The sequence below is a fragment of the Cyprinus carpio genome, chromosome A20 (assembly GCF_018340385.1).
Source record: "Cyprinus carpio isolate SPL01 chromosome A20, ASM1834038v1, whole genome shotgun sequence".
Taxonomy (NCBI): domain Eukaryota; kingdom Metazoa; phylum Chordata; class Actinopteri; order Cypriniformes; family Cyprinidae; genus Cyprinus; species Cyprinus carpio.
This window is the reverse complement of record NC_056591.1, coordinates 18,250,539-18,262,983: the sequence shown is the minus strand read 5'-3', so window position 1 is coordinate 18,262,983 and position 12,445 is coordinate 18,250,539. Positions and strand designations below refer to the sequence as shown.

Genomic DNA, 12,445 nt, shown 5'->3' with positions numbered 1-12,445 from the left:
TATAACTACAATTTATTAGAAAAAAATAATTTTGCTTCCTATTGGTAGGTTAAGTGACAAATCTGATAAACTGACAAGACATACATAAACTATGAGGCTATTATCGTATCTTCCGACAGCCTTCGGGGATATTAGTTTATGGCATCCAATAATCCGATAATCAGGTAACGTTACGCCATACCAACAAACGATTATACCATTGTCTTCATCCTCCTGCACTGCTGTACACGTCCGAATGATGAGTCATGTTGGATTCCATTTCAAGCGAGAGTCATTGTTGCGTCACTCCGCTGCTCATAAAACTGCACCTCACTCACTCGGAAGGAAATTCATTCTCTGATCTGAACTGCCGAGGAACGACCCAATTCATCTACCACTACACGGCCACTGGGATGAATAGTTTGGTATTTTGTATTCTTTTGCACCTGGGTTTCATGGTTTGCCAAGGAGGTAAGTCATTTCTTCATTAATATATTTTAGTATTCACATCTATAATGATTCTTTATGAATTAGTTCAGTATTATGAAAATGCTGTAAGTCAAGCCGTCTAAAATTATCAATGTTTTTGGTGATGCAGCCAACCCCTGTTGCTCTCAGCCATGTCAGAATCGAGGTGTCTGCACTGCACTGGGCTCAGACTCGTATGAATGTGACTGTACACGCACTGGATTTTACGGTCAAAACTGCACAGCACGTAAGTAAAAACAGCATAGACTTCTGTAAAAGTATTAGCTTCCTGTTCTCTGTCAACACCCAACTAACTTTTACTTTGGTGTCGTATTTACAGCCGAGTTTCTCACATGGGTGAAAGTTTCTCTGAAGCCTTCCCCCAACACGGTGCATTATATTCTCACACACTTCAAAGGCTTGTGGAATATTGTTAGCAACTTGTCCTTTTTAAGAAACGGCATAATGAGATATGTGCTAACATGTAAGTTGTTATGAGAGTTTCTTTTCTTTCCTGAAATATCGTTTTTAAGTCTAACATACAGTTTGAAATAATTTTGAATTAAAATTGAAACCATAATTTTTTTTTACAGCAATAATGTAAATTATACATGTAATTCAAAATGAAAACTATTTCTTTTCCTTCTAAACCAGCGCGTGCTCATCTGATTGATAGCCCCCCTTTATTCAATGCTGACTATGGTTACAAAAGCTGGGAAGCCTACTCTAATCTCTCCTACTACACTCGCACACTGCCTCCTGTCCCACATGATTGCCCAACACCGATGGGAGTCGCAGGTGAGTCTCTTTGTCCTCAGACCTGTTTTCTCACATTTCTGACCATTCACATTCTAGCATCACTGTTAGACAGGAAGCTTGTGGACTCAACCTGCCTGCCTGCCTGCCTGCATGCTTTGGGTGTGTGGATGAGAAAAGCTTAAGAAATATAAGACGTTATTACAGCATTAATGCTAAGAGATTCATCTCCATCTCCATCAATTAAAGTCAGAGAGGCTAGAATTTTTTTTTTTTTTATTGCACAGAATGCTTGAACTCCTGGTTTATTGTAACAAATTTGGGTTGATGTTTAACACCCAGAATTGGTGATGTAAATACTGTATATGGTGGATGTCTTTTTCTCATTTATTGTTCTTTCGTTTTATCAGGTAAGAAAGAGCTGCCAGACGTGAAGCTTCTGGCTGAGAAACTGCTTCTCAGGAGGAAGTTTATCCCAGACCCTCAATGCACCAGTCTTATGTTCGCTTTCTTTGCCCAACATTTTACACACCAGTTCTTCAAAACTGACATGAAGAAAGGTCCAGCTTTCACAAAAGCCCTAAATCATGGGGTGTGTATCTTAAAGATAGGACATTTTGAAGTGGCACCAAACTTATTAATGGTCCTTTCACATTCACTTTAGTATTTGACTGACTTTGCCTGATGTTTTTAGGTTGACTTGGGACACATATATGGACAGGACCTCGAACGCCAACACAAGCTGAGACTCTTCAAGGATGGCAAGATGAGATATAAGGTAAGGAATGTCTCCACCCAAACTTAACTCAAATAACCTCCAGTTTCACCTCATACTCCCTCCCTTTTAGGCAATTTTGCTATTTTTACTGCCTTGTTACTTATTTTTCACTTGATCTTCCTATTTCATATTGCAAGCTTGGTTGTCTGAAAATTGGACTAAATTCATGTTCATTGCCTTAACCAGGTTCTGGATGGTGAGGTTTATCCTCCGACAGTCAGTGAGGTTCAAGTAGACATGCACTACCCTCCTCACGTACCTGAGTCTCGTCGCTTTGCTGTGGGTCACGAGGCATTTGGACTGGTTCCAGGACTCATGATGTATGCTACCATCTGGCTGCGTGAACACAACCGAGTGTGTGATATACTAAAGAAGGAGCATCCTGACTGGGATGACGAGAGGCTGTTTCAGACCGCACGGCTCATCCTTATTGGTGAGTGTCCCATAGAAAAGGAAATTTAGATATATTTAGAAACAGTTGAATATGTAAATTGGATATTTTGCGGAATTTGTTAATGGATGTACTCCAAATACACTTACAACAACTCCTGTGGTTCTAACCCTCGTATAATCTGACCCTATAGGCGAGACGATCAAAATCGTTATTGAAGATTATGTGCAACATCTCAGCGGATACCACTTTAAGCTCAAGTTTGATCCCGAACTTCTCTTCAATGAGCGTTTCCAGTACCAGAACAGGATCTCTTCTGAGTTCAACACTCTTTACCACTGGCATCCCCTAATGCCTGATGAATTTCATGTCCAGGATGAAGTCTACAGTTATAAGCAGTTTCTCTTCAACACATCTATACTAACAGACTATGGTGTCAACAGCTTGGTTGAATCCTTCACCAAACAGATTGCTGGAAGGGTAAGCTTTCATGTGTTCGAAGACAAGAAAAATAAGTTTAGCGTAACTTGTTTTGGATTAGCCTGTTGTAGATACTGTTGCAAGGTACCACCCGTGGTGTGGGTTTGGTGGATTATAAATCTTGTCTTTTACTTCAGGTGGCTGGAGGGCGTAATGTTGCACCAGCTGTGTTAAAGGTGGCCATGAAGTCAATTGAAGACAGCAGGGAAATGCGCTACCAATCAATTAATGCCTACAGGAAACGCTTTAACATGAAGCCATATAAATCCTTCGAAGAAATGACAGGTGAGGGTTAATATATTTCCGTTTATCAGGTCTGAACATGGATTTTCAATTAAATTTTCCACAAAATTTATTACGTTTTTTATAGATGGTATTATGGATGGTATTCCAGACAACAATTTAAGTTGACTGAGCTTGTTTTATGTTTTAGGAGAAAAGGAGATGGCTGCTGAACTTGAAGAGTTGTACGGGCATGTGGATGCTGTGGAGCTTTATACTGGGTTGCTGGTTGAGAAGCCCAGGACCAACGCAATATTTGGGGAGACCATGGTGGAAATGGGTGCCCCCTACTCCCTCAAAGGACTTATGGGAAATCCAATCTGTTCCCCTGAGTACTGGAAACCAAGCACCTTTGGTGGCAAAGTGGGCTTTGAGATTGTCAACACTGCCTCTCTACAGAAATTGGTTTGCAATAATGTCAAAGGGCCCTGCCCTATGGCATCTTTCAACGTGCCTAATGTAGAAGATTCAGTACCAACCACCATTAATGCAAGTACTTCCCACTCGAATCAAAAAGTCAACCCAACAGTTTTAATCAAAGAACGAACATCTGAACTCTGATAGATGTATTCTGTAATAAAGTAATTGTTTATTTATTTATTTATAGTTTATTTATTGTATTTATAATACTGAGAAAATTCTTTTAATTCATATTTTTGATGAATTGTTTTTGTACAAATCTGTTTCTTTATATTGAACTATTTATTAAATATGTACATTGTATGTATTGTAAAAAAAAAAAAAAATGTTAGACCTCAGATATTAGCACTGGTTTAATGCTGAATAGCTTATTCTGTCATATTGTGTCATGATTTTACTTGAAACACGTTTCTAGTTGTTTACAATGTTAAAATTGTTTAACTTGTTGTTTGTTTACCATCTGCTTTTTTTCTTCCTTTGTTTCTCTCAATCTCCATAATGAAACATCTCAAGATCTCAGAAAACTAAGTTTTCTTTCTAACAAAATATCTCACTCTTTTTGTCTTTGTGAATACTTATGTTTAATCTAAAAAAAGTATTGATATTTTCTCATTTTTATTCTTAAAATGTGACTTTTTGAAATAATAAATCACAGTGAGTCTAATACTTTTACATTGTTTTCTGTGTATGCATTCTTAATGCCTCTTTTTTTTTCTTTACAAAAGACTTAATTTTGCAATAAGATGCATTATCCTATTTAATTTGGTATAAATTGTAAGCACATAAAACATAAAAGTTAAAGATATTCAGATAACAAATTCCGAGGCAATAAATAATGTCTTTATGATGACAGATGATATTATTGTTAGTCTACAAAGAATGATTTATGATTTTAAGTGATGTCTTCACACACACAAGTGTGTCGGAACCAACATGTAGAAACAAAATTTAGAGGGGGTGCTGACTTGTTCAAGAAGTGAAAAATGCAAATATCTTAAATGTATTACAACATAGTTAGAATTCAAACTGAATTGAGTTTGCAAGTCAGTATTAAAAATTAAGGCTCAGGTCGCAACAGGTCAGATGCATGTTGTTTATTTGCCATTTTTAATGGATATTTCAATCATTGATTTCAGTTGCGCAAATATCACTAAAAATGAGAGACCCTATAGACCAGAACACACACACATGCACAACGAAAAAAAATATTCAATCGGTTCACTCCGAGCAGAATCGATATTTTAACGTTTCTGTTCCTGCGTTCCTCTGATATTTTTACCGTTCCGAAACCGGTTCGGGTGGAAGAATAACGTTATTTTTTTAAAACAAATTTTTTTGCATGTAATTTGCCTAATAATAATAATAATAATAATAATAACAACAACAATAATAAAGTACAGGTTTTCTTTACTCAAAAAGAAAAGGGTTTAGGGTTAGTCACAGCCAATAGCCTACAGCATCATCTTTTCTAGATTTTGGCCAAATGTAGGCTATTGAACAAAAAACTAAAATCTATCAACACTTTAAAGACATAAAATTATTTTTAAGATATTTAAAAATGTTTGCTGTATTGTTAAAAAAATAAAATAAAATAACACTTGTATAGCTAAGATTGCGTTTTGAGAGTGAAAAAAAAAAAAAAAAAAAACGTAAGTCGCCACTCACGTCGCATTTGCCTGTAGGCTAAAGCAAAATGTTTACAAACATTATAAAACAGTTAGCCTATTAGCTTCTCTCCAAAACAAATCCTCTAAAGTTTAGGCTATAAAAACCTCAATCCAAAAGCAAATTAGCTGATGCCTACCTACTCATTCGGCACGAATCCAAATGTTTCCATATTCCCGACGTATCTGGATGCTACAGTATATTATTTATTATATAGTGTTTGTACTTTAATCGACATAAAACATCATCCTTCACATCGGCTGTAGCCTATCAGCACAGTGAGGAGCGGTCACGCTGAACGCAACACATTTTATACAACGGAGCAGTTTAACTTTTTATTTGTTTCTTTAATTGTATTTTAGTTTGATAATGAACAGGCTTCAATATAGCAAAATTATGTTGTGTGCGCGTAAGGCGTCGGCGCGATGGTCATACCAACGCTGGTTGGTACATTATTCAAAGCTCTCAAGCTTTTGCAAAATAATTAAAACTGTAAAGCTTTTGCAAAATAAAGAAAACTACTCTCTGTTGTTTCGTTTTCCTTTCCGAAAACTTTGGAACGTGTCAAAATGAACCGTAATTTAGCACATTTTTTCTTTCCTTTCGTTAACCTGTCAATATGATTTAAGTAAAATATATTTAGTGTATATGCCTATACTACTTTTTAAGTAAGCCTATAGTTTTTCTGTTTTCTCCATTCACAGAAGTGCTGCAGGTGCGTGTGATCTGTTGAATTCATCTTACACTATCCTCAGATGAACTCTAAGGCCAGTGCATTGCCATTGCGATTTACTTATGATGAGTTCACAGCTGAGCAGACATTTCACTCGTTGGCGTCAGCGTCACATTTGCATAGACCATACTACTGGAATTCATGATTGATTGACAGCAAATTTCAAATATTAAATGGAACGATAAAATAACGTTATTAACCGGTTAATAGTCATTTCAAATTTTCGATTCTGTTTGGAACTATAAAATTTGATTTCGTTTCTATTTCTGGTTCTTTCCGGTTTTCGTTTTCGTTCCTTGAACCGGTTCAGAGCCCTGAGAGAGACCTGACTAATATGTTAATTTCTGCAGATTTTTAACAACACTATAGGGGGTCAAGATAGCTTAATTTATTATCTTTTTATGATGGACATAAACAGTAGAACATTTTAGGTGATAATCATTACAGAGTTCCATGTAGGCTATGTACCCCACTCCAGCCCTTTACACGATGTTTTACAGCTGTAGATGTCAGTTCTCATAAAACTGAACCACTGACCATGTAAAAATAAAGAGATGCATCACAAAGATCAGGGCCATGAGCAAATCTTTTGATGAGAAGCGTCTGATTAGGCCCTGTAATTGTGCAAGTGATTAGGACTTTGCATTTGTGCTTCTGGTCAGCAACGAACCTGCAGGGGCTCTGATTTTCCAAAGCTTTACTGTATGAGCTCCAGCTAGCTCACTTCTGTGGGTGGACAGTCTCCCTTTCTCTGTGATAAATTGGCATGAAATTGGCACCGTGGGCCAGAAGGAGAGATTGCGGAGCGCATGTTTCCATTGCCTCAGCACAGACTGTCTCCTCAGTGACTGATAGTGTACGCAGGCTTGTTTTGTCCGGCCAGGCGACGTGCCGCCGGAAAGCATGTGTGGCAGTGAGCTTCAAGAGGAGATACGTGCCATCTGACAAGTGATGAAAATGAGGGACAGTTGGACTCGATCCCTGGTCACTGCAGTGTGAGAACTTGGCAGAGAGAAATAGATTCAGAGGAAAAAGCACTGTTCAGCAGTCATGTTAACATGAAATACAATCTTACACTGAAAAATGTTTCAGTCAGAATGAAATGGAAAGTAAATTTTACAAGTAATTACAAAACAAGCAGTAACACACTGAATTAAAAGTAAAAAAAATTAGTAAGACTGAAATATTATTTTCTTGTAAAATTTTTCCAGTAATCTTTGTTTTATAACATACAACAACAACAACAACAACAAACTTTTTCAGTGGAGTAAAGCCTGGTTTTGCCCTCCATGTCGGCGTTCCTGTAAGGGTGTGACGTAACGTGAAAACTGTCAATTACAGTGGATAGCTGTGCACATACATTTATTGCTAAAATATTGGAGTTTGGATGTTTTTTATTGTGATTGTACTAGCTGGGTTTACAAAATTGTACACACATTATCTTTATTTCGTTTTTCGGAAACACGTCGTTCCAGCTGTAATCACATGTGTATGTGGTGATCATGACATTTTAAAACGCTCGCTCTGTTCCGCGCGCACCGTGCCACTCGACACCGACACGCACTGTTAGAACTGACGCTCGCGCGGCTCAGAACGACTCTGAAACTTCAAGGTAGAAATAAAAAAAACACTTGCTTACCCTCAGAACGACTCTGAAACTTCAAGGTAGAAAGAAAGCATACATGTGCTTTATATTATGACAGAAATTAATCTCCTATTATAAATTCAGTGTGCACACACTAGCAAAGGGGAATTTGAATGTAGATGGGGAAAACTATAAATCTGTCACCTCTTGCCCTTGCCTGTTTCATTGCAGCATTTGACACATATGAGGTAATGCTTACAAAAATGCTTTCGGATGGGTCCTGGAGCTAGATTACAGAGCGTTAACTCATCTATACTGAAATATGCTGTGCCACACTGTCTGCGGCCCTCCATTTAATGTTGTAAGCATTCTCAGACCATAAAAGGAGAGATGAATGTTTAACATCAGTAGAATGTGCCACCGGCCTCATGTAGCCTACCTCATTGGGTCAGATGACTGTTGTCTTTTGTTGTTCTGAATTTGTAATATGTTTACAAATGAAAGGACAGTGAAAAAGACCCAGGGTAGGATCCTCCCTGTACGCCTGTGTTTATAGGAGAGTGTTCCTGTATCTGCACATGCAATGTAAATTGTAAATGATGTTGCTTTCTTTGAAGTAAGAAGGAAATATTCCCAGTTATTCAGGCAATCTAAGCCACACTAGCCTACCTGTGCCTTACAGAGGAATTCCGTCTCATTTTACAGAAAGATGAATAATGTCTTAATAATAAATTAGAATTTATGGAAGCTTGTTTCCACTCCAAGAAAAAAAAGGCAATTGTGACTTTTTATCTCACAGTTCTTAGCACATGCACTTCTCAGCACAACTAAATAAAGAAATTAATGTTGTGTGCAACAGACATTTATAACAGACATTGTGTGCAAGTAACAGATTTCATTCTATTAATCTTAGAAACAAACAGACATGATGAAAATACAGAAACTGAAGACCCCTCTTTCACCCTGAACTTCCTCAGAACTTATTATCTCTCACAAACAAAATTCCAGACCTTGTTGTCTGTGTGATGCTTTCAACAGAAGATAATGAGCATAAAAACACATTTAACCAGAGGCTTTGCCGAAAATGTGCTTGATCTAATAATGCAAAGTCTAGTTTACTCTGCTTTATTGGCATTTCAGCCATATATAAGTGGCATGTTAACACATACTAAACAATAAATAATTAAAATACATTAAACAATACAGTGGCATTCTGCATAGCTGAATACATATGGATTTTATCTGCATTTCCAAGTTTTTTCCTGGTGCTTTGCTCTAGTTTATATTGAGACAAAAATGGTCAAATTCTGCATTTTAATCTGAAAATCTTGCCTTCTGCATGTGCTTACATAAATTGCTGCATTAAGAAATGAGGACTGACATCAATAAACAACATTGTTTCCTAACTTAACATGAAGTGGCAAGTTTCAATTTGCAATATTTCAGTGTATAATGGATTAAATTTCAATCCATTCCTCACACAAAACTATCATATGACTTTAGAAGACCTGGCATAAAGTACATGAGTTGTACAGATTTCGATTGCAGTGCTATTTAAAGCTTGTTTCAGTTTGACAGAAACTGCAGGAATGAGGATATTAGAGTCAGAGAGGAAAAACCCAGGCAAAAAAAAAAAAAAAAACCTTGAATGAGATGAGTGGTTCCTTTGTAAAAGTCTTCCTCCATTCTTAGTTGAACATTTTTTTTCCATGCAGGTTGTGATTTCAGTCATTTGGAGACATTCTGGTCATAAAGCCTGTGTAGCTCTTTAAGTATGACATCCGGATGCATCAGCATCATGACCCCCTCTCCCCAGTTCAACACTAAGTTCATCCACAACCATATAAGGTTACTGTTGGGCCTCTCAATTCAAAATTTCCTGCTGGAGCAACTGGTCAGTGTCTAATCCTAGACCAGACAGTCTTTGCATAACATCCGTAGAGGAACCCTTCTTGCCATTTGTATCAATATCCACTTTACGTCACATCACACATCACTACTTTCCAGCTCTTGATCATACATGCCAATAATATTAGGAAGGTCTATAGCATAATTAATGAATCTATTAAGGCTCTCGGGATTAACTTAAACATGTGAATCCAAACAAAAGTTAACTCAGTTTTAGTCTCTGTTATTTTACAACACCTAATGACTACTGGTATTGTTCATGTAATTCTTCTCACTGGAAATCTATTAATAGTATGAAAGAGAAATTTCACAATGGCTTGGTTACAAAAAGGCGACAATGTGTAGAATTTTCTTACTTGTCTGTCTGCATGTAAAAGGAAATGAAGTCATTTGTTATTACACACATTAACAGAGGTATTGAATTATTAATACTTACTGTCTGAACAGCTGTAATGAATGACTGTTTGATTAGTCACAAATACCTTTCACCACTGCTATGAACCTTTTTCAAAGGAATGCATTATAAATTCAAGAGAAGTATTAAATAAACAGCATATCTTTTGGAAAGAAACCTGGCTGTAGGGCAACAACAGTTATATTTTTTTGTCCGATTTCCAACAATTACCAATAATTAATATCTTAAAATATCAATAGGCCTCTTGCCCTCACACTAACTGTACTTGTAATAAGACTAAGTGTGTGTGGTCTATGCATCAGCGAGTGTGTGTAGGTGTTAGGCCAGTATGAGGCATTACTAAAAAAAAGATACCTCTTGACTTGATCGTTTCTGTCTATAGCTTCTTTTCCGATTAGTGATAACATTGTCTTTGACACTTCTTTTCCTCATACCCTTTCTTTGGGAAATTTTATTTCTTGTCTCTAGTGACATCTGAATAGCTCTATTATCCTTATAGCTCTGTAATATCTTTAGTTTGACATGTTTGAATATCCTTTAGTTGTAACATGATATGGATATTAATGATTCCTCAAATTGTGCAGCTTATTGTGAAGTGTGCAACTGCTTTTCTAAGTGATCAGTCAGTTTTCAAATTCAGGTGATAACAAAACAAAAAATTCAATAAACTTACACAGATAAAAGCCTAATTGATATGGGAGAATTATAAATGATAAAAGGAGTGTTCTTTGTAATCTTGTCATATGCTGACCTCTGTTAATTAGAATTTAAAACTGGCTTTTTTGTCCAAGCCATTACACACACACACACACACACACACACACACACACACACACACACACACACACACACACACACACACACACACACACACACACACACACACACACACACACACACACACACACACACACACACACACACACACACTCCAAAACACACATACTCAGAACTGATTGTGATTGTTTCCACCTGAAACTGGAATTTTTGATCTCTAAACTAAAAAGAGAAGGAAATTTCCATTCATAAGGTAAATCATTATAGAAAATAAGTCACTGGGAGAACAAATATGTCACATTCATTTTATGACAACACATACACTACGTTCTCCATGTTGTGTTGACCACATCAGTCAAGCAGAACCATGCTATTGAAAAACTACAGCTCAAACAAAGATGTTTTAGTATAATTATTTATGGGGAATATAACTTTAACTATACAAATCAAGCACCCATTGTGCTACCCATAATTAAAAACAAAAACTGTTAATAAAAGTATGTTAATTTCTAGAAAATTAGCACAATATAACAAATTACAATTGTAAATCAAATTATATTTTCAAAATGCATGTTACTGATCCTGTTTTTGATCTTGTATTCTTTATTAGAATATCAACTTTATCATTTGGTGGAACGACAGACTTCTCTCTGGTGATGCATGCCAGACTTCTCCGGTCATTTATTCCACTTAAATCCCGTCCCTATCTTAAAAATCAACTTTACATTCAGATCTTCCTCCTCATTAAATTCACTCTAAACCAGAAAAGGATGGCATTGATGCAGCCATTTAAACTGTATTTTAAAAACAACTGCATTAATGAATTATCAGAAAGTGTCCCACTCTGCCAGTGTTTGCCCTAATATATAGTTCAAATTTTGGAGGCTGACAATCAACAATTTCTGAAGATGAAACTCCTTTCAGTGACCATTTCTGAAAAAAAAAAACCTATTGTCACACACTATTTTGTATCCTTTTTTTTGTAAAGTGCCACAGATACCTTAATTGAGTAATTTCCCAGACTGCATCTCTGATACAACCAATATCTTGTTTATAGAAGGAAACCCTGAAACAGAGAGGGTTCGTTTGAGACCCAGTGACAGCTCTAGCATCCTTGATACTTCCTGCACTCTGTTTGTATGTTTCCATAACACTGATACAAAGGTTAAAGTGGTCATATGATGCTGCTAAAAATAACATTATTTTGTGTATTTGGTGTAACACAATGTGTTTATGCGGTTTAAGGTTCAGAAAACAAACAACAAGCCTACTGTACTGCTCAAAACTCTTGTTTGAATTATCATTGGCAAATTATTTACATTAAAAAAACGTACCTACAGGCTGTGAGTCAGAAGAAGCGACTGTCCTTGCAAAGTTTGAACTGCCCAACTTTATAGAAACAGCCGTTGTGCCACAAACGCATTGCAGGCTACTGGTTTAGGAAATAGTCCTCATCCTCCATAAAATGCGCAGCACACATCTGAATATTTTGGTTCAGCTGTTCTGGAACAGTGTTGAAATACAACTTAACCACTGATTTCTAGTCGTGTCCTTATTTGGAATGCCAAACAAAGTAGTTTCGCTTTCACAACGAAACACACAACGTCTCCACAACATGGCAGCAGCGGCAACAGAGAGAATAAAAGTTTTCTTTCTTTGTGTGAACATTTGGGTGGCGTTATGCAAATCTTCCCACATAGTGACGTTATGTGTAGGAAAATGACATAACATTTGAGGTTATCAAAATACTGGAAACTAAATATTTAAATTTGTGCTCTCCTCCTAATATTACTCAGTTATGTTCAGTT

The 12,445-nt window shown here is 36.6% G+C and overlaps 1 protein-coding gene across 1 annotated transcript; it reads left to right on the top strand.

Moving 5' to 3' along the window:
• The first annotated feature begins 292 nt into the window (after window positions 1-292).
• LOC122148994 (prostaglandin G/H synthase 2-like) lies at window positions 293-4,082 on the top strand. The gene is made up of 10 exons (XM_042777937.1): window positions 293-450; window positions 578-694; window positions 788-931; window positions 1,102-1,245; window positions 1,614-1,795; window positions 1,898-1,981; window positions 2,168-2,414; window positions 2,566-2,852; window positions 2,990-3,137; window positions 3,286-4,082. The coding sequence occupies exons 1-10, from the start codon at window positions 393-395 to the stop codon at window positions 3,693-3,695; spliced, it is 1,821 nt and encodes a 606-aa protein (XP_042633871.1). The 5' UTR covers window positions 293-392; the 3' UTR covers window positions 3,696-4,082.
• The last annotated feature ends 8,363 nt before the right edge of the window (window positions 4,083-12,445 follow it).

Bases quoted from the DNA above. Each gene is read 5' to 3' on its own strand.
- LOC122148994 (XM_042777937.1), top strand. From the start codon at position 393: ATGAATAGTTTGGTATTTTGTATTCTTTTGCACCTGGGTTTCATGGTT. The intron at 695-787 runs GTAAGTAAAAAC...TCGTATTTACAG, and splicing joins CGGTCAAAACTGCACAGCAC to CCGAGTTTCTCACATGGGTG. The intron at 1,246-1,613 runs GTGAGTCTCTTT...TCGTTTTATCAG, and splicing joins AACACCGATGGGAGTCGCAG to GTAAGAAAGAGCTGCCAGAC.